This window comes from Plutella xylostella, chromosome 4, assembly GCF_932276165.1.
Source record: "Plutella xylostella chromosome 4, ilPluXylo3.1, whole genome shotgun sequence".
In the NCBI taxonomy this organism is placed as follows: domain Eukaryota; kingdom Metazoa; phylum Arthropoda; class Insecta; order Lepidoptera; family Plutellidae; genus Plutella; species Plutella xylostella.
This window is the reverse complement of record NC_063984.1, coordinates 9,072,836-9,095,186: the sequence shown is the minus strand read 5'-3', so window position 1 is coordinate 9,095,186 and position 22,351 is coordinate 9,072,836. Positions and strand designations below refer to the sequence as shown.

Here is a 22,351-nt window from a genome sequence, read left to right as displayed (position 1 = left end):
GTCAGTCATGATTAATTTTATTTTATTTTTTTATTTTATTTTATTTATTAGGGACAACAAACAATTGTACACATACATTATGTAACACGTATATATAAGAAGAGTAATTAGGTGTACAATCCACACCGTTATCCACAGATTAAGTTTTTAAATACAATTGCAAGTACTTACAAAGAGTGACTAAATTAAACACAAAGACTAAACACTAAACAACCCAAGGGAAGGGACGGGGAGGGGGAGAGGAAAGAGGATTGAAGTGACATTTAAGTAGTGTGTGTGTGTGTATGAGTTACTACATGTGTAAGTTATTGAGTGTTTCAGTTATATGTTTCTTATAACAATAGGGAGTAAGTGTGAACACGTCAGCGTCATTAAAGAGTTGATTATAAGTAGCTACAAGGCGCTGCAGTGGCGCGCGCTTGCCGGCGTTGGTGCGGCAGCTGGAGGACGCGAACAGCTGGTGCGGGTTCGCAGCTCGCTGCCGGCCGCCTCGCCGTGGCACGCGATAACTTATGGAGTTAATTAGTTCCATGGAATCGAACCGATGTCTACAAAGATTGTATAGCATCATGGCTCCGAGAAGTATCCGCCTAGATTTAAGTGTAGGCATTTTAAATTTATCAAGTAGGCCTGGGTAAGGTAATTTTGATTTGAAAATTTTATAAAAGGTTGAACGAAGGAATTTATGTTGCACAGTTTCAATAGCATCTTCATACTTAGCGTAAAAGGGGTTCCATATACATGAAGCGTATTCTAGGTGGGGACGTATTAGAGTATTAAATAAATAAACATAAGTGGAATATCTCTTGAAATCTTTGCAGGTTCGCATGACGAAGCCGTACATTTGGAATGATTTTTTAACAATACTATCTATGTGAATATCAAAATGTAAATGTGAGTCAAAAGTGACACCAAGATCACGTATGTGTGACAATTTTGGGAGATTGAAACCATTGAGACTATAAGTAAACTTGACTACATTAATTTTCTTAGTAAAAGTAATGGAGCAGCATTTAGACAGACTTAGGTGAAGCTTGTTATCAGTACAGTATGTACTAAACCTGTCGAGGTCTTGTTGAAATAAAACACAGTCATGTTCGTTTTGAACACCTAGAAAGATTTTGAGGTCGTCGGCAAATAGTAGAAATTTACAGTTATGGAAACATGTGTTTATGTCATTTATAAATAAAATAAAAATTAAGGGGCCTAGGATTGAGCCCTGGGGGACACCAGAAGATACAAAAATGGTATTGGACTCGAAGCCGTTTACTACAACTCTTTGAGTTCTATTGAATATATACGATGCAAACCAGCGGAGGAGATCACCTTTGATTCCATTATATGACAATTTTTGTAAAAGGAGTCTATGGTCCACCTTGTCGAAAGCCTTTCGAAAATCTGTGTACACTGAATCTACTTGGATGCGATGGTCCATATGATCGAATAAGTAATTAGAATATAACATTAAATTAGTGACAGTTGATCTGCGGTGAACAAAACCATGTTGTTGTTGGATTATATTACTGTGAAGAAGAGGATAAATATGTGTGTGTACAAGCTTTTCGAAAAGCTTCGACAAGGCCGACAAACCTGATATCGGCCGGTAGTCTTCTACATTACTTCTCGAGCCACTTTTAAAAACTGGCGTAATGTTAGCCGTCTTCCACACCGCAGGAAATGATCCCTCATGTAGACATTTGTTAAATATAATATATAAAGGCATAGTGATACTAACAGATGTCGCTTTTAGAAAAGAGGCTGGTATCCCGTCCGGGCCCGGTCCTTTAGTGGCATCAAGGTTTTTCAGTTCACGCAGGATAGAATCACATGAAAGATGAATACTGCTTAAGTTCACGGTGGAGTGGTTATCGAATTTATGTGGGTCCAGGCCAACATCCCAGTTACTAAGATCCGCAGAGGAAGGCTCGTAAACAGACTCAAAAAAGGCAGAAAAATAATTGCATATTTCCTTAGGATCACTTGTGGTGTCATTTTTATACCGGACGGTAGACGGTATTCCGGGATTGCATTTTCTACTAGAGATAAAACTCCAGAAGTTTTTAATGTTAGTACGTATACCATTCTCAACGGACTCAATATAGTCAACAAAACATTTTTTTGATTCTAATTTGTACCTGTGCCTAAATAAAGAAAATAATTCATAATCTGAAATATTCTTGGTTTTCTTCCATTTAACCCATGCTTTATTTTTATTTTTAGATATGTGGATCAACGCGGTTGAAAACCACACTGGATATGATGATCTTTTACATATTTTAGTTGGGGTATGCACCTTAATGATAGAATAGATAATTTCATAAAAGGAGTTAACCGCCTCCACAGCTGATAACTTGTCAAATACATCATTCCACTTGAGTTCGTTTAAGTCTTTATTAATCATACAATAATCAGCTCGGTTAAAACATAATTTGCGGATAGGTTGACGGGGCATAGTGTCGTTACTAGTGTCAAGGACAATCAACGCCAAGAGGGTAGGGTGGTGTCTGTCAGGAGGTAGTAAATCATTTGGGGGCGGTAAACATTGACATTCACCATCAGTTAGAAAAAGGTCCAGTGTGTGGTTAATGTGATTTTGTAGTGAGTTATATTGAAAAGTATTAAGTAACGATATGAAATTAAGTAGGTATAGGCCGATATCGTTTGTACTACCATTCTCGAACGAAGGTGTACAGTGAGAACCGTTGAGTGTCCATGTTAGACAGGGAATGTTGAAGTCGCCCACAATTACATGGCGGGCAATACGGGCATTAGAGAGGTATTCACTAAGCGGTTCGAGCAGAGACATGTAAACGTGAAGGGGTAGTTTTGGGGGTATGTATACGGCAGCAATGACGTGTCTCGAGCCTGGATCCGTTGCCGGTAGTTCAATAAGTACGTAGTCGAGGCAAGCAGCAGGGGCGGCAGCGGAGGGGGCGGGGGCGGCGGGCAGCACGCGGCGCGCGGCGCGCAGCCCCAGCTCGCGCCGCACCGCCACCAACACGCCGCCGCCATCCAGCTTGCCGCAGGCCTCTCGGTCCCGATCACAACGAAATACCACATACCTACTATCAATGAACTCACCATCGGATATCGCTGGAATTAACCAAGTTTCAATTAAAATAATGACGTCGTAGCAATTAGATAGGATGTTATGATATAAAGTATTTAATTTGGTTCGCATACCACCGCAATTTTGATAATAAATACATATTTTATCCTTCATTTTTGAGAGTGCCTAATTAAACAAATATTTTTTTGGTAGGTAGGTATAGGTAGGTATAATAATTAACTAAAAATAAATGTACTGTGAATGAAATTCCAACCAATATGCTATTATTACATGTACGTTTATTAAAAGGTTAGTAAATTTATAGTTAAGGCGATAAGCATTGGAACATATTGTACATATAAATAGCTGGGTAGCCTCAGTAAAATACCTAATAGTATAGTAATGGTAACAGTAAGATAAACGACATGCAGTCATGTGTGAAATAAAAATAGGCGAGCATAATATTGGCAGTGCTAAGTTAGTATTGATATTTAACTTGTAGGGTGGTATGAAATTATCAGTAAGCGCGAATTGGAAGACGAATGTAGCAATGAGTAAACAAGCTGTGGCAAAGAATAGTGAGTGTATAGATAAGACACCAGTTGTAAAAGATCAGGGTTGTTGTGAGTGTTGTGGTATAAATTGATAGTTATTATGTTTATTTTATATATTAGTGTGTTGGGGGAGAGGGAGGGGGGACAAACGTAGATATACAAGTATGGTAAGAAAAAGCGAATTTGGTGAGTTAATAGATAAGACACATAAACTAATGGTAGGCATGGATATGGGCTGATAATTAAATGATCTAGGGAGCCAAGAAGTGAGAGTAGCATGGTCCATACTTTACGTAGTAATATTCCTAGGTTTAATTTTAGCGATGTCGCTATGGGATCGAATAGCAAGCACTGGCGAGACTTCAGTTTCACGAACCAAGACTCCTCCGTGTCGCACCCAGACGAACCGGAAGTTGTTCTTGCTGGCCGCTTCCCTTGCCTCGCGAAACAGCTGCTTATTCTTAAGGGTCAGGTGTTCATTAATGTAGACCTTACGGGGATCACCAGGGATGTTTAATTTCTCAGATGTGATGCCTCTTGAGATGCGGGCCGCAGCCAAGATGTTATCACGAAGCGAGCGTGTGTTGAACTTCACGATGATGTTTTTTGGATGCGGACTTTTTGGATTGGCATGGGGAACTCGGTGTACAGATATTATGTCGTTTGGTGCAATATTCTGCTTCAGTGCAACGCCGACCTCTTGCACAATTGCCACAAGGTTTTCGCTCCGTTTCTCTGGTAGGTTACCTATTTCTAGGTTGCACTGGCGCGCTTGTTGCTCCATGATATCTATTTTGGATTCGAGTGTAACAATGGTGTTCAGCTTTTGCTCAAGGTATTCAACTTTTTTGTTGAGGGAAGTTATGTTGCTCAAAGCTTCTTCAGTTTTCTTATTGATATCGTCGTATTTTTCACTTAAGAAAGTTACAGCCCTGTTAACCTCCCTAAATTCGGAGAGCATGGCCGTCATCTTCTCGTCCTGCTTGGCAAACCACTTCTCCAAAAGGTCGTTCATGCTGGCCTGGAAGCTCGCCATGTCGTTTTGCAAGGAATCGTCGCCGAAGCGGACAAATTGGTTCCTAAAGGTAACGTAATTCGGTGGGGACTCCTTTTCCAGCAGTGGTGCCTCATCAGTCGCCATGGGGGTGCCGACAGGGTTCACGGGAACATTATCTGCATCAGTGTTCTTGGTTGGGTTGAATGTGCTGTTTAGGGGGTTTGACATCGTGGATGTAGTCACTTCTGTATGCACAATACTTCTTAGTCTATGACCGATTACGTCGCACGGACCGGCAGCGGCACGGGGCAGGTAGTGGGGCAAGAATTAACTACGCGGGAGCACGGTGACAACCGGTTCGAACGACGGCGGACGACGGAATGAATTAATCAAACCGAAGCGGCAATGAACAGCGATCCTGCACCTTGTATTGTTCTCCTGACACTCGAATGTGGCATTTGTGACCTACTACCGAAGAGTTCGTTTGCATTAGTAGTGAGGCTGGTGTATTATGTGTAATGATTGGCATAGATCGATTTTTCTAGTCCTCATTAGGTGGTGTTTCTTTTCGGTATAAATTATGGCGGTAACAGTTACCGCAAAGTCAGTACTTTCGTCTTTATAAAAGAACTCGAAATCGAAATGACATATTACATGAAATGCCTAAGGATATGAAATTAAAAACTTGCAATGGGAACGGCAAACAAACAACCTAAAAAAATATATAATTATAAACAAACAAAAAACCCGACTGCACGCTAAAAAGATGAAAACCAGTCCCAATGTAAATGGAAAGTATCGCAGGCGGGGAACAAAGAAACAGACAAACATACATACATATATACAATCGAAAAACATTACCCTCCTCCTTCGTCAGTCGGGTAAAAACGTGAAGCCATAGGTATCTAAATCGTACCCCGAAGAATAATAACATTAAATATTTGATACCGAACTGTCGGGTTGCCTACTAACCCGACCCGACAAACTCTCTAGCTTACTTGTGTCCACCAACCCGCACTAGGCCAGCGTGTGGTAGCACTAGGCCAGGTGGACTAGGCCTGAACCCTTCCTTCATTGGAAGGAGACCCGTGCCCCAGCAGCAGCAGACGTGATGGGTTGTGATGAATAATAACATGAAAACGTCTTTATTTATCATTAGCATTCTGTTTAAAACCTCTACAGTTCGATATCTTTAGCGCCTTTTACGTTCCGAGATATTAGTGGCGTTTCCAAAGTTGGTCAAATTGTCCGGGCCATTACGTGAACAGCTAAAGTCCGTTGCAACCGCAGTTATGTCGTAATTCTAATTTAATAGATTGTGGCCAGTATTTCTATTTCCACTGGTACTGAGGTACCGAGCTGCCTCGGACTCCGGACTAGTGATGGGAGCAAACGGTTCTTGTTTAACAGAGAGCAGAATTTAAAAAAAATGATTTTCGTATACAATTTCATTTACGAGAGTTAGTTACAGTCAATGTTCTTAGGAGCCATGCCATATTATGAAGGTATCGTAGATAAATAGGTAGTTTTTGGTATAAGGGTTTAGTGAAAAATAGTACCATACAACCTTTAAAATCATGATACATGACTCCATTCAAATATTATCATGTTTGTTTAAAAAAAACTAAAATACTTATGGCTAACATCACTGAATGTTAGCCGAATTCTACACTTTGTAAGTAGTAACATCTCTAAAGCGAGTCGCCTCGACGTAACAACGTGACAAGCACTTTTCACATCAATTATTTTCTGTTCCACGTAAATTGTGTGCTGTTATGTTGTTTTTGTCATATTGGGTGTTTCGGGTGTTTTAACATAATTTGATGTGAGGATTTATTAAAAGTATCAATTAAACTTAACACCAAGCTTTGTAGCTTGTAGAATAGAATAGAATAGAATAGAAAGATGTTTATTTCCCTAGTTCATCTGTTACAAAATATGTCCACAGGCCGGTGGTGTGTTCAGCCAGTGGGTGTGTTAGCTACTTACAGTCTACTTATGTTTGTCTAAAAGATCTGTATAAGCGTCGTGTAGTGTGTGCTGTGTATATTAGTAGGTATATACAGAATAAAATTATATAATTTTATAATGTTGGTTCATTTTGCCCTATTCTATTTACAGCTAATTACAATCTATGGGGACGTGGAGCGGTAGGTCGTTTGCTGAGCAGCCTACTCCTGTCTTTTTTTGGAACATAACTAATTTCGCCTAGTCTAGTGTTAGTAAGCAGAGGGTTGTGCTGTCCAAATCCAATGTAGGCGTCACCAGGGGCATCTAGATCCTCTATTTGCATCATCTGGAGTTGGCGCAGCATGTCCTCGTTTAAATCTTGAGCACGGAGGTGCCACGGGTCCCAGTCTAGCATATCCCAGAGTAGTGAGGTCTCTAGGCGTCTTGGGAATTGTCCAGCAGTCTTGAGAGCCATACGGTATTGCCGTTCAATTTTTAATAAGTTGCTCTTACTGTAACGTGGTAGTAGTTGCACGACGCCATAATCCAATATAGGCAGTAGACAGGCCTGAATAACAGCAAGTTTCACCGTTACGTCTGTCTTGGCGTGCCAGCCTATGATAGGAGCCAGCGCTCCTCGTGCTCGGCGTGCCTTCTGCACGACGTAATCAGTCTGCTTCGCTTTGCTTGTAGCTTGTAGGAAGGGTTTTTTTTCCGTACGGCGCTTTCCGTTTTGTAACAAACCTGTACCTAGCCATTATCATACGTCTACTTAGTATACATGGTGTTTAAAAAAGCATAGATACTATAAGCCGAAAGGGGTCATTTTTAATAACTATTGTTCTGCGACTTTTGAAAATTCGCCAAATAAAAGTGGTTTCTATACAAACATTATTGGTCACGTAACTTTTTCACCGTCTTTAGGCTTACTACACAACTTATCAAACTTCAATACAGAATTTATAGAATACAGTAAGGTCGGTTTCATTTATTAAATTTTTCATTTATTAACATAACACTAATTTCTAAAACTCAAATAAACTGTAAATATTGAGCTAAAGAAAACAACGGGAGGATATCCGTTTTATTAACCAGTTTACCCATTTTGTAAGTTAATATCGTAGGTTCGACTATTAAGATATAAGTTTATAGTATACACTTTTATAACGAATTAACATGTATGGTTTAAGTGTGTAGCTTTTTCCTTCACTTAATTTTAAGAGGAATCGAAACACAATCTTTCCAAACAAGCCAACTTTACTTTATATTCTCTATTTTCCTTTCTTAAATTTTGAAGCTAATGACGCAATTTTTATAAGCAAATACGTAGATGGGCCTTTATGACTGTATACATAAAAAAAAACTTACCCAAAAGCAAAAATAAGCATCACAGTCTGGACTCTGGAGCATTTCTGGTTACATAACTATGGATATATATAATACTAGCTGTTCCCGCGCGCTTCGCTTCGCCTTAAAAAGTTTTCCCGTGGGAATTCCGGGATAAAAAGTAGCCTATGTTCTTTCCCAGGGTCTAGACCGTATGTATTCCAAATTTCATTCAAATCCGTTCAGTAGTTTTTGCGTGAAAGAGTAACAGACAGACAGACAGACAGACAGACAGACAGACAGACAGACACAGTTACTTTCACATTTATAATATTAGTTAGGATAACTGTTCCCGCGCGCTTCGCTTCGCCTTAAAAAGTTTTCCCGTGGGAATTCCGGGATAAAAAGTAGCCTATGTTCTTTCCCAGGGTCTAGACCGTATTTATACCAAATTTCATTCAAATCCGTTCAGTAGTTTTGGCGTGAAAGAGTAACAGACAGACAGACAGACAGACAGACACAGTTACTTTCGCATTTATAATATTAGTTAGGATTAGGATTTACGTGTACATAATAATTGGTGTCACATCACAAAACCTGATCCTTCTATCTACCTCTAATTATCATCTCTCCCATCCACTTCACACAAAAAATCATACTATCAAACACAAATGATATTTGTAACTAAGTACAAATACACATTATAGGTGGATTATCCCCGCTGGATATTCATTGTTTTATTTATACGTTTCCTTTTACATTGGTAAAAATAAATCGGTGTAAAATATTTTGTATCGTCTATTTTCTTTTGAAGCACCCTTCAGGTTATTCGCAAACGATCATATTAAATCTGATATAAACTTTTAGTTTTAGGTAATTATTGTGTCTACATTATAGTTATTACAAGTACTAATCTTATTCCTTCCATCCAAAGGTTGTCTAGCAGAGATTGTTTTTAGTGATAAGACCGCCTTTTGTACCCTTATTAAGTTTCACCCTGTTAATTTTATTATTCTTTTTCTATCTATTCTATCTAAAAATTCTTCTGATTCTACAATTCTAATTCTACCTGTGGAATCGTCTTCACATATCCAAGTGTGTCGGGAACCTCCTTCGGACCCAAGCAGACTGGATGTCAAAGTTATAACGTGTTAGATTGATTATCAGATGGATGTTAAAATACGTTTTATGGCTTTTTATGACGAGCTTTCGACTGAACACATACGTTAGTGCCGGCATCAGATATGCCCCAAGGATATTAAAGAGTTTTGTTGTTTTTTGCAAAAGAATAACAAATAATTTCATCAGTTGACCTCATATAGAAGTGAAGGTCGATAGAACCTGTGAGACCTGTGTGCTTATTTTGGCAAGGTAGTGTGGAATTTGCAATGGTACGAATGTCTTGCTAAATTTCTTATACTTATGAGTTTATGTCTAAATAAGTAATTAAATAGCTATGCCGTAAAATTATAGCTATTTAATGTGTGCCAGTAGGTATATTTAATACTGTCATACATTATTTATTTTTCACCCTACCATAGTAGATGTACATTGCTATACGATTGACCCACCTATCCCTCCGACTTTGGCTTAGATAAGAATACTTACCTAGGTATTTTAGATGATGCACAACGCACAACACAACCAACCTGTATGCTGGTTTTTACTATGACCGGCATTGCATTGATAAAATTCTGACCTGTACAGGAAAGGATCATACAAAATATAATTTTTAATCTGAATCAATGCCCCAGCAAGTGTCCCGCGTCGCGGTTCAGTTGCGCGGGCGCAGGTTGACCCGCGGCATCCGGCGGGGAGCGGGGAGCGGGGCGAGAGCGGCGGGGAGCGGGGCGCGGGCGTGCGAACACACGCGGTGACACGGAGCGGTCACGCCATCGCGTATGTCACATGAAGTCACATCACAGTCGAAACCACTTGCTCTATTGTTTTATAGAAGAGGTTTAGCTTACGGTTTCCGAAACGCGCCCACATTTGGTGGCGATAAGGTGCCAGTATAAGGATGTCGGTGCATAAAGCCGTATTAAATCACCGCTTTACTCGAGTTCTTACCCAACTAACAGTTATTGGTTCTTAACATATGTATGACCAACCCTTCAAGAGCTTAAATACTTAGTACCTACTTACATTACGCAGATATATGTTTCACGAAACTACTCTACTGACAATCGTTAATACCACATCGTCCTCAAAAATCACCTAATTGCTACAGCCAGACATGTGTGTCAAATCGGAACCGGAAGCTGTGCCCAGCGGCGCGGGTTGCCGTGTTCCGGCGCGCGCGCACGTCATTACATCGAGCACTTCCGGTCGCGCCCGCGCCGGTCATCGCTTAACGGTATCATATTTATTTTTACCAAGTATTCACCTATGAGCCTAGACTTAGGGCCTCATGGCTAATCCCGAGGCGCACGAAAGGAGACCTCCAGGAGGAGGTGATCCTCGATAAAATATACCATGAAGTTTTCTTGCGGATTAACGATTCATGAAAGCGCATTTTGATTGAAAGAGGCAGATTGGTAGATAATCAATAATTTTATTTATAACTCAACAGCATTAGTGGCTAGTGGTATTTATAGCTGAACCTGTTTTAATTTCATTGTTTACTTATTATTACCTACTTGAGGTTCGCACTCAGAACTTCGGCGGTTCTAGAACACGAGCTAGATATTAAAACTAAACTAGCTATGATGTTTCAATACAAAGGGTGAAAACCAATAAACAGCTTAAACAGAAATATAATTACTGTGGTCACCTTCACCATGTCCCTTGACCTCTTGGGCGCTAAACTAATAATCATTTATCAATAGAAATGCTAACTTAATTCCTCGAATGTTATAACTTGTGACAGGCTTCGGTCTATAGAACATACTGTACGATTTCTTAAAGACAATAACAAACTTATATTTTACGTCATGTGGTTACCTACCTAAGGTATTTGTCCTATTCATTTTAAAGGATATCTTAAACTTGAACTTTTATGAGACACCTTGAACTTGAACCGTTTCATTTCATGATATAAATATGTATAAAGTGTGTATATAGACAGGTACACATGTCAATTGAACCTGTTAACCATAGCATCTACTGGTCAAACTGAACAACTATTCCTAAGAAACATCTCTTTGCTGAAGTCGTGCCGTACACCTTTAATTAAACTTTTTAAATAAGTATGCGTAGGTAATAGATACACTGCTTTAGATGTGTTACACAACTTGCTCAACCCACACACTAATTTCAATATATTGGAACATGCAATTAAAAGCTTTGTTTTGTACATTTAATTATAGCCTGTCTGAAGATCTAATAATAAGGCCGTTTGTTTCCGCCGACGCGCCTGGTCCTACTTAACAGTAACTTGCCAAAAACATCACGCTATGCTCGTTCCTCTCAACTAATTGCCATTTTTACAAATGATACACTATAATTTCGCTTACTTTCCTTGTTATCTGCGAACTAAAGCGCTTCTTAAAGGGATCTCACGTAATATCGTACACGGTTAAGAAGCAAATTACCATAATAAGCAATAACCAATTGCACGAAGCTCACATCAAATCCGGTTAAAATCGTATTAACAACGATTCGCGTTTTGTGCGTACTTAACGAGAGCCGCAGAAAGCATATTAGGGGCCAAATGGCGCGCGGCGCTGGAACCTCTTTCGGGAAATCAAATTACAATAATGAGGCACGATCGGCAGTTCGGCTACCGATACCCAAATAACGGGGTATATACGTCTAATTTATAAAGGCTAAATTATAGGACGACACGCGCGTTGCCGAATTAAAGGCGTGTCATTAGACGGGTTCACCCGAATTATGTTTGTTTGTCCAAGTTTGTTCCTCCATGATTATAGATAGAGGTTCCGGCCGAGCCAGCGCCGTCACTTTAAGGTTAAAGGTATTTGTAAAGGGGGAGTACTCTTCAAACATCGCATAGAGCTTTCTAATTTAGAGTCTGTTGAATGTCTATAATAGGTGGGTGGATCCTAGACTTCCTAACTATGACTGACAGCGTGCCTCGTTCCTCCTTCTATATAACATTCTTGCGAATTACGACAACAAACTTTACTCTCAACGTTGATAGTTTCCATTAAACTTTAGAAAAGCTGTCGAATCAAGAGTAGCCCTCAAGCCTCACGTTCACGACGGATGGGCTCACACATAATTGGCTCCACCTGTAGCCGGCATGTCTGGGTCTAGGCTCGTTATCCCGCGACAGTTAGCAGCCGAAATCGGGTGTCCAGGTAAGCATGAATGGGCCGGCACCCCGGGGCCGTGAGTTATGCGCCGGCGGAGGCCCCCGGGGCGAGGCCCTGCGCCTTCACACCTCCGCCGTCCGCGTGTGGTCTGCGCTTTATGGGCGACGCGAGCGCTGCCCGCCGCGATGGCAGTATGCAGTATGATCGCACCTTTAGGACTGCAGGATTGTGATAGGTAGTAAGGAAGACTTCTGCTATGCAGTCAAATCATACGACATCGCATCGACTTTCAAAGGCCATCAAATTACGTTAATATCATAAGCACTTAATTCACTTTAATACCAAAATATTTAAACTTAAAGTCTTATGAAAACGTAGCCCTAAGCCCAAAAACCTTGTACTTATCTAAGTACCTAGAGCCTACATAATTAATATATTTTTTTTAAATCACTTAAGTATCATCAAAACTGAGTTTCCATCCCATTGTGGTTACCCTTTTCGAATGAGCTCTTCCCAAGTGGCATCTAAATCTCCCAGCGTTGCTAGTAGGCTCCTGGCCGCAAGATATTACAATATTAGTAACATTAGTGTGTATATTTCACCCCGGAATTATTTTATTCGTAAGACTTACGAGCGACGGGCGCGCCGCCACTGCATTTTATTGGACAGGAAGGAAATTCTAAAATTTAAATACGTTAAATTCAATATGATGGAGCTTTATTTGTTTTAATATTCAGTTAAAGCTCGTTTGAGGCATTTCGGTGTGGCTCGGCTGCCGTCTGACTCACCTTTGAAACGCCCACCTTCAAGCTAAACATAGACTTACTTATTTCGATTCGTATGTTGTTACATATTCCTGTTTCCGTTCTGAATTTCGTAGAAATTTTATAATTACATGCAGGTAAGTAAGAAGGTTATTTGTGACTAGTCTGGTCGAAGAACGTGAGCAAAAACTGGTGAAAAGTTCATTTCATCCGCCCGGCAGCGGCTCACGTGTCATACACGACACTTGTAAGGCTTCAGCAGTTTACAGAGAAAAATGTTAAACATAACGGATTCAGGCTAATAAACTTATTTAATTTCACGAGAAGTCAAGTTATACAGGGTCTTGCAGAAGTGGTATACTGAACCGAAAAGGGGTGACTCAGGGGGTCAACGGAAACAATTTATAGTTCTACGACATTTAAAAATAGGCAAAAACAACTTCTCTATGAATGTAGAAGTCTCATTATGTTAATAAGTTGACTTTACTAGTATGTCCGTTTAATGATAGAAAGCATTGACTATGGCTTACCTCTAACTATATTCAACTTAGAGATTCAACGAGAAAGGTTAGTCTATTAAATTATTATCAATTTCAATAAATAATAACTAAATGAGGCAGAAAATATCCTTATAAATGTATAAGATAATTATTTTTATAAAATACTATTTGAAACAGACTACTTACGCGTTAAAAAGGTTTGATAAAACCTAACGTCATCCAATCTAATTTGCATCTTCAGTGGCAGTAGATTATATTAGACGTTATTATGTACATACCTTCGTACTTATTCAATAATAGCAAATACATGTATGAAAAAATCTCGATCTATGCGATCACTACACATAAGTGATTGGGCTGTGCCAAAAGGTGTGCCAGTTTATCAATGGATAAATAAAAGTAACAGTACGTAAATTTTCAAATCTTGCGGAACCCATTTCATATACTTGTGCACCCTCAACCCTGTAGTACCTTGTAGTAGCAACGTGACTACTACTTAAGTATACTACATTACATTTGATTGGACCTATAGACAGCATATCAATACAGCGGTGGATCAGATTCAATCTTTTTTCAGATCACTTTAATGAGAACGAAATTGATAGATTTGGAGATCGCCGCTCGGTAACTAGCTATTACTATTATCGGACACTTTAATTTTCCCTTCTTTTTATTACTCTGTAATTACCTTTTCAGTTTTTTACCGATATTAGACGAGTATATTAGGTCTCAGTTAAAGTAGCATGACATCATTTGAATTTTTATTTCTACAAGCATTCATAATGAGCAGTAGATACAATGTTCCCTTCTTCTTCCTCATGTAGTAGGGTCAAAAAGGGTTATAAACAAGTCCCTTAAAGTTATGGGCCATCGATCGTGCTCTCAAGAGCTATAGATAGGCTATAAGTAAAACTTCTGATGTACGGAAACCTAAAAAAAAATACTCAATCAGTAATCATCTTATTACGGTCGTGAACATTATGTTCCCATGCTATCTAATATTATTACCTACCTGTATTAACTCATTCACTAACCGTTGAAACCATTCATTTCTCAGTAAAAACTATAAATCTTGTAACGCAAACAATTACGACCAAAGCCAGTGAAATGGAGAAGCATAGCATTTGTAGCGCTACAGATTCTACTGGATTAAGTTAGTGCTACCGGCCTATTGTGTCATTTTCACGAGAACTTTATTTACGGATCTACCAATCTAACCTTACTTCCACTGAAACCTTTTACTCACTCTAGTAGGAGCTATAGTGGCCTAACAAAAGCGCAGAACTATCTGTTAGGTCCGTAATACATTTATGCATATATCAAGCCCACGCGTGGACGGTGCGCGGTGTGCTGCTGCCCTAAACTCTGCGGCTTAATTCGCGCGAGACGAATAAAATGTAAAATGTACGCATTAAATAAATAAGTTAAGTGCTTACTTACTAGTTCAGAAAAGGTTCGTTGCAAAAGCGTACGCTGAGTTCTTGCTATTTTCTGTTGGCTTGAATACGAAGATTTTATCTTTGTTTCAATCCCCTCGTAATTTTATAACAGAAACGGTATATAAATTAGATAACATAATTGTATGTCCCATCTTACCAGCCAAGTACCTAATCGTTTCGTTTTGTACGTAAAGTCAAGTTTGTGGAAGCCAATCATCAGGACATCTATCTAGAACTGGGCTAGTACTGGCGCGGAAACAGAACAACACCTGAAATGGATGTCCCCCGAGCCCCTGACCTCACGGCAATTCTCTCACGTAACCGAGTAGTCACAGATAACAGCGGCCATTAAGCTACTGTAGGCAAAACAAACTGCTATATTGTAAGAGCGCACCAGAGATCGCATCTGGACGCTAACAAATCGCGGCGACCGAAGTTAAGGCAATTGAGTTATTACGCCTTCCTGTCCGGCTACTTGTTTTTGTGGCTGCCGTGTGTTTTTATTAATTACCAGCAATAAATAATAAATATTCCGCTGGAACCCGATACGCGAGGCTCGATGCGAGTGGCAGATAGGCGCGCGCCGCGAGTATCGGGTGTTGTGTTATTAGTCAGATGCCTTTTTGTTTTTGTACAAATGAATGGTGAGCATCGTTTGTCTCCTGTTTCGATGTTCAATTTGTACGGAATGTTGTTTTGGGTGTAAGGTGTATGGTACTTTGAAGAGTAAATTTTTAGACCTAATTAATTTGACTGCAACATCAACACAACCACAGAGCAATGTTAATCTTCAGCTGTCAAACTCAAAAGTTGATAAATCTTGAAGCGATCACCTGACCAGTTGTGGCATTCTGTGCATACCGTTGCCCTTTGTTTCACGGAGCCTGGCAGCCGGGATCACCACGAGCTGGGTGAGTTCACGACGGGTCGCGGTGCTGCGGCCGCGGCCATGACTCGGCGGATTCTTGCGCACGCTTGTGCCCACAATTATACAGCCATCTCCCACTGCTGCCAGACAAACTGCCAAGAGAAAGTGGCCAGTTGATGCCAACTGAGTAATACGCTACGATTTGTTTGTCTATGAATAAGTTTATAAAGTGTTCCCCTACTCTTTATATGCGGATCCTTTACGAAGAATATAGTCAACGGTCGCGATGGTCATAAATACCATCGCTTAGAACTCTTAAAAGGAGATTTACGATCAGTAATAAAATTCATGGCTAACAATCAAAATCGATTGTAATAATAAATATACAATCAAAACTAACATCATCACGCATAGATGCCAATCGGTGTCGATCAGGACACGGCAGACTGTATGGCGGGGGTTCACTTGCGCCAGCCTAGCCTGACCCCCGCGACCTGAGCACCGCCGGCGGGTCCGGGACCCCTCGAGGGTCCGGCTACAGTGGTGCGACAGACAGACACACGGACAGCGGCTTGTTACAAGACGTGACGCCGCACTTCCACCGCTCATTAAACACACCCTTTGAACCGCTCCAACCTTTGATTGCTGTATCGGTGTTACGGGAAACGTTCCACGTAAGGACTTTATGATCCTCGGACATTCTTTGTCGGTTTAAGACACATAATAAAAGGGTCGACGCATTAAACGGTATATGAGGTTAAAATAATAAGGAACGTCAGCGGAAATTATGTTAAAATGTGGTCAAAATTTTCCACTTAAAGTTAAGCGCCTAAACCGTAACCTTGGGGCGATCGTTCCTGTGAGTGGGTAATGAGAATGAGGACCTCACGCGAGCCGCCAGCGCCAGGGCTCGGCTCCGGTGACATCCAGCCTCTGCGGCACGGAGCCCGGCCGGGGGCGGTGCAAACATTTCACTTAATGCGGTGATTATTTATTGTCATTATGTGTCATTATGGACGCTAATAGTGCCATTTGCATCGCGTACGACACACGACCGAAGTTTTACAAAATCGGCCGTTTAAAAACGTCTTCTGTCATTTAAAAAATGTGAAAGCTTTTAAGAGTTACAGCATTCTTGTCATAATTTTGTCAGCATTTTAAAAATACTTTTGTGAGAATTGTGCGTGTGGGTCTCATCGATATGTTTGGAGTTGGAGGGATAATTAATCGAAGGAGCGGTTTGGATCGGGACTCGCTGGTTCCTCACATTAGAGACGGTGGCGAATGGGCCGACCGCGTCCTATCGGACCCACCAGATGTTGGATTCAATTATAATATCATATCATATTCATGTTCTACGTTAATTAATCCAAGGAAATGACTGAAGCACATAATATGATTGTATATCGAAAGGGTTTTCTGAATGATGAATTTAGTAAATTCAGATTCATCAACCGTTCGCCATTTATTTTAACAGTTTCAGAAAGAATGTAAACCACAGTTTGACATTTATTTCATAGATCCTTAAAAATATCTAGACCATACGACGAGCGTGTTATTAATAAAAACTTATGGATGTAGATCTGTAGTGGAGGTTACAGAAAGTGAATATCAAGAGACGTGTTGGGGTCCGTTCTTTCGTCTATCCACAGTTGTAGTGCTTGCCATCTTTCGGGCATCTATGTACAAGTCTGGAGCAAAGAAACCTGACCCCTCTCAGAATGTCTACATGTTATCTGTATCTGCATCAAGTGTCTTTTCCCCAAATTGTACGAGGTGCTTAAGTATGTAAAACCTGAACCTTCCGTCTGTCTCACCAGCAGTGCCGATTCGTCGTGGTGCTCTCTCTCCGGTCTCCGCCGGCATATTGCGTCGTCACCCTTTTTTGTCAGTCATATCACGTCGACGGCAAAAACTAGACACGTGTAATCAGACTCAATCCTTGAGGGTTCCGCGAGAAGGAGGTTTTTCTTGTTTATCTTAAAATTCTAAAAATAATTTTATTTAACCAATAAGCACCTAACTGCGGGACCTCCTAAATCCTCGCTCGTGCTCGCCAGATATTAAAGGCTTCCTTTGAGTTTTTACAAATTAACAATTTACCTAACTTTTACGAACTCGAAAGGTATGTAGTCTATTCGTATAATATATATATATATATGCTTATTAGATAGACCGCAATTTACCTTTAAATATACCATTGTACTAGATAACATAGCAGCCTAGGGGAACCCGGGGTAAGACGGGGTCGCTAAGGGAAAATGAAAAAAACAACAGGTATTTATAACCACAACGTTATGAATTATTTATGGCTCATTAGGAACTTAATGACGAACACTTTGGCACAGCTTTTTCTAAAAAAGTTATCCTTACTATTGACTTATTTTAAGAAATGTAAAAAATGGGAAATAAACCATCTTGCCCCATGTACGGGGTAAGATGGGGTAAGTATACTATGTGGGGCACAAAACATACAAACAACACTTCTTCTGTTTTTTTATCGTCAACACCAGCACCTGCAGTGTGAGCCCAACGCATGCACCTTTGACAACCAACCCAGTTTTCCTTAGATTTAAAGTAGGACTGTTGATATCCTCACAGCAGATGTAGACACAGTCATCTTCGTTGTTATTCTTCTTCGTAGGCAGTATCTGCTTTGTGTTTTTAGCCAACTTCCCTGTAGCCCTTTTAGAGCCCTTCTTCAATGTCAAATATCGGGTTGGAGAAAAAAAAAACTTCACCAAGCTTGATCCATACACCATCTTGCCCCTCCATAATTACCCCGTCTTGCCCCACGCTATATTTTTTATAAAAATAATTCATTAAAAAAAAACTTTCAATGTTAAAATGATTTCGCACATATCTAAACAAAGCGTACCAAACCTTAAATAAAAACACACAATTACTAAAAATGCCACTGTTTTACTTAATGTGTTGTGATGTTGTTCCTACCGGTCAAAAATAACACACAATTACTAAAAATGCCACTGTTTTACTTAATGTGTTGTGATGTTGTTCCTACCGGTCAAAAATAACATGGACACTACGCAAAAACAAACAATTGCGCTAACACAAAAAACGCACGCGCTCACACCTGCTCTCACTGGCGCACTAAAGGTCAATCAGTTAAGCCTATCTATTGGCTCATTACTCAGATTCCTAAGATGTATAGTTTTGTATATATGTGGGGGGACCCGTCTTACCCCGCGACCCCGTCTTACCCCGGGTTCCCCTACTTTATGCACGCAGCCGCAGTTTTTTAAAGTAACATAATTAAATCTGTTTAATTACATAGTTAATTATGTTTTAAGTTACCTAGGTACCAATGCTATTTAAAAAAGGAACCTCTACCTGACAAAATATTGAACCATGAACTCTTTTCTAAAAAAAAATCCTATAAGTAAAAGTTACGGAATCCCAAACACACGCCATTCTTTTTCGTTTCGGTTGTCAACGGCACACTGAACTATTTATTTTATATTCATTAAAAATTAGGCTCGAGAAGGAATAGAGGAAATTACTTATATCCTCCGCCGTTGCGCAGTTTTTTCGACATCAAAACGTTATTCTTCGTTGATTGAATTTAATAAGGTCTTTTGAAATATCATTAGCATTAACAAAAACTGTTCTCGTAGAAAAATATTAAATTGGGCTGTATCTTAAAAATGGGGCTAATTATGAGGTAAAATATCGGCAATTAATTTAATACACTAATGATTTTCTCATGAATGGAGTGTAATCGATATCACCTTGAGGAGTGTACTTATTCCGGGCTAGGCGGTCCCGGGACGCACATGGCGCGACCCTCAATGCTACATCTTACAAAAGGGAGGTACATTAAGAGGGCGGTAAGACCACAACATTAATTACAAGTAACAGCCGATCACTGTTTATCCATAATATTCTTTAATTCCGATGTAAACAATCATAAATCGGTTTCTTTCCATTTCGTCTCTTCCGATACCGGTTTCGGCTCGAAAGTCTTCGAAACACTTCACGCTAAAGCGGCGATGGATTCTTCACAATTCGTGAGTCTCATTTTAAGGGTACGTGGTAGTGGTTTCCGAGGGCGTAGTTCGCGTGAGCCCCGCCGGAGCCCGACATATGGGCATGACCGCTGTCAGGTGCTCCTCAAGGCACCTGTCAATTTATGAAATTGTAACGGAAGTCACCGTCCCTGCTAGCCTCGCTCCTTGGGTGTCACGCTCAATGTATTAGAACTGCCATCAAAATATGGATTTAGTAAACTTTGCTGGCAAGAAAGTGCCGAGTCACAATCGGGCGACTGGGCCGCTAGTGACCGCACTACGACTTTCTACGTGGACCTTCTATGCAGCTCGCGGCGACCATTGTTCACCTTTCATAAAAGATTACGCTCATTTACCTCTTAAACACTTTATTAGTTAACCCTAATTGCTTAATTGCGAGAATTACAATTCCTCAACAAAAGCGCATAGAGCTGGCATAAAATAAAAGAATGAAAATTTAAAATTCGAACGCCTCGGGTTTAAAAATGGCACTGAGGAGTCCTAGAGAGCGAAATGCACTTATTAGCCGCTGAAAGGCGCAGGAGAGCCGAGTGACTCCGACTCAGCTAATGGTTCGTATTCAGCCGCTGAATGGAAACTCCGAATTGCCAACAATTATATACTCTGCCTATGATAACGGGGGATGTTCCGCGATGAGCAAACTGCTGGGGAAACTTTACGGAACAGATTATTCCTAAAGAACAGTCCGTCGAGAACAGACGTACATGGCAAATAAACCATAATTAAATAATCGCTTGCAAAATCGTGACCTAGATTTGTTAAACGTGTTTAATATATTGATAGTTAAAAAATGTATCTGACATAAGTGAACTATAGACAATAAAATGAGTGCGTCGACGCCTCGCAGCCCGCCGACTGCGCCTGCAGCCGCGCCCCCCGCGCCCCCCGCGCCCTCCGCTCCGCAGCCTGTGACGAGTCCACGCAGGGAATGTGCCCAGATACTGTCCACTCCAGAGATCCAGGACTACATGAACAGGATTGACTGTTGTTTAAACGCTATCTGTGCTATTGCTACCGAGGGAAAACTAAATACCGACCAAAAAATTAGAATCCACAATTTATGCCGGAAAGTAGGAAGTGAGACCTCACATATAGCGGTTCTGTACCAGGCTTTGGGGCAGAACACTAGACAAGCCTATACCGCTCTGGATGCAGTTCAAGATAAAAATAACCTGTCCCAAAAACTTGAAGATCTTAAGTGCATTATAAGTGAAGCCCCAAAATCTCATCCCGGAACCTCCACCTTCGCCGATATCCTGAAAAAAGGACCATTGCCCCATATCCAGCCCAACCACTCAAGTTCGGTAGCTATCTACCCTAGTGACAGAAATAAATCAAGTGAAGATACTAAGTCACTAGTCCAGAAAATTATTAGCCCCAATGACATGAAGCTGCATGTCACGGGGTTACGAAAGACGAGAAATGGAGGTGTCATCATCAGCACCGACACTAAGGAGGATATCGAGAAATTGAAACAGTCGAAGCAGTTGACGACCTCTGGTCTTACCATCGATGAGCCCCATAAACGCAAGCCCAGAGTTGCTATCATCGGAGTTCCTGTGAAGATGCAGGACTCAGAAGTCTTCAACTACCTCTACCACCAAAACCTCGCCGAGAAACTCCAGGATACTACCCAAGAGTCCTTTATGAACAGCATTAAATTAAGTCATAAATCTGGTATGAGAGATGCTAAGACCTGCAATTTTATCGTCGAAGTTCCAGCAATGATACGCAATGTCCTTATAGCCCAAAGAAGAGTATTCCTTAACTGGTCGTCCTGCCCTGTGAAAGATTTCACAATTGTGACCAGGTGCTACAAGTGCCAGCAGTATGGCCACGCGGCCAAGTCGTGCCGGGAGACGGTCGCTACGTGCGGCCACTGCGGGGAGAGAGGCCACGTGCAGAGTGAATGCACCAAAAAGGCTGAGCCGCCAAAATGTGCTACCTGCCTCCACTTCAACAAGCCCTGCAATCACAAGACGGGAGATGCCGAATGCCCAGCTAAGCTTATAGCCCAGAAACGGTACATTGCGTCAATTAATTATGAAGAGGTCTAAAGGCGCCTCTTATTAAGTAGTGTAATTTGAACTTATTCATGTATAATATTATGTATGTACTTATCTTAATTTAATGAACTAGATTAATTCTACATAAGTAATAGAACACACGGAACTGTCCTACTAACCATAAACCCGTACCTAAGCTAATTTACACGTAAACAATGTATCAAACTAAATCTAAACAGACTTGAGAAAGAATTTTAGTATGTACTTAATACCTATCGATCTTGACCCAGTTTTCTAATATAATAATATGATGATGCGGTCACCTCTGCACGTTGTAAATATACACAATTATTCAGCAAACAATTTTACTTCTACTTAGCACATTCCTTTTACATAATTTTGCATTGTTTAAACTTATTCATAATATTAAGATGTTTAGTTACTAAGATTATTTAATTAGATGCTTAAGTTTCTCTATGTAACTTTTTAATCTGAAACACAGGAAAAACTCTGTTATTTCCTAGTTCAGAGCAGTATTTCACCTACCTTTAGATTTAAGAGTTGACCTATTTTTAAAATATGTATTACCTATAGTTATCTGAATAAATTTATTCTATTATTCTATTCTATTC

At 40.3% G+C, this 22,351-nt stretch overlaps 1 protein-coding gene across 1 annotated transcript; it reads right to left on the bottom strand.

Annotated features, from left to right (window-relative positions):
- Positions 1 to 3,892: 3,892 nt before the first annotated feature.
- LOC125490013 lies at positions 3,893 to 4,828 on the bottom strand. The gene has a single exon (XM_048627953.1). The coding sequence runs from the start codon at positions 4,826 to 4,828 to the stop codon at positions 3,893 to 3,895; it is 936 nt and encodes a 311-aa protein (XP_048483910.1).
- Between the last annotated feature and the right edge of the window lie 17,523 nt (positions 4,829 to 22,351).